The 556-nt window shown below is 62.1% G+C and overlaps 1 protein-coding gene across 1 annotated transcript in view; it reads right to left on the reverse strand.

The window, feature by feature from the left end:
• ADRB1 (adrenoceptor beta 1) overlaps nucleotides 1–556 on the reverse strand; it is a gene marked incomplete at its 5' end in the record, with an annotated part of 4,291 nt that overhangs the window by 2,840 nt on the left and 895 nt on the right. The window contains 1 exon segment of the mRNA XM_010141057.1: nucleotides 412–556. This exon segment is cut by the window's right edge and continues 42 nt beyond it. Within this exon segment, the coding sequence (XP_010139359.1) occupies nucleotides 412–556 (145 nt within the window).

A 556-nucleotide genomic window follows, 5' to 3' on the forward strand; every position in this document is an offset into this window, starting at 1 on the left:
CTGGCACCCCGGCTGCAGCCGAGCTCAGCAGCCTCCATGCTCCGGTTCAACCACCAGCACGGTCCTGGGACGACTCGCCCGGGCGAAGGGCACCGCTGCCACAGCCCCTTGGGCACGTTCTTCTCCTAAGTGTCAGCTGGCTATCTTTGGGACTGTTTATTCTCTTTGTTCTCCGGTCAGTGGGTTTCCTGTTTGCTGTAGTTTCGATGAGGTATGTCGTACAGGAGTTCACCTGCTTTCATTCCTAAGTAAACACCCGCTCGCTCTCTCTCCGCTAAGGCAGGGATCAGTTTTGCTTGGCATTAGCCTCACCACCAGGCAGCTGCCGGGGATTTCTCTGCTCCTGTCTCCCTGCCAGTCTCTCCCCCTGCCCAGGGTCCGACGCAGCCCCCCACGCCCTCCCCCCTATACCTTGGACTCCGAATCGGATGTTTTCCCGCCCCGTGTGCCCCCGTTGCAGTCAGACCAGGTCCCTCCCAGGCTGTGCTCGGGGGAGCCCACGGTGCTGATGAAGCCCCCGGGCAGGTGTGCCAGCTCCCCACCGGTGGCATGCAGC

Source organism: Buceros rhinoceros, unplaced genomic scaffold (genome assembly GCF_000710305.1).
Source record: "Buceros rhinoceros silvestris isolate BGI_N320 unplaced genomic scaffold, ASM71030v1 scaffold13588, whole genome shotgun sequence".
Classification (NCBI taxonomy): domain Eukaryota; kingdom Metazoa; phylum Chordata; class Aves; order Bucerotiformes; family Bucerotidae; genus Buceros; species Buceros rhinoceros.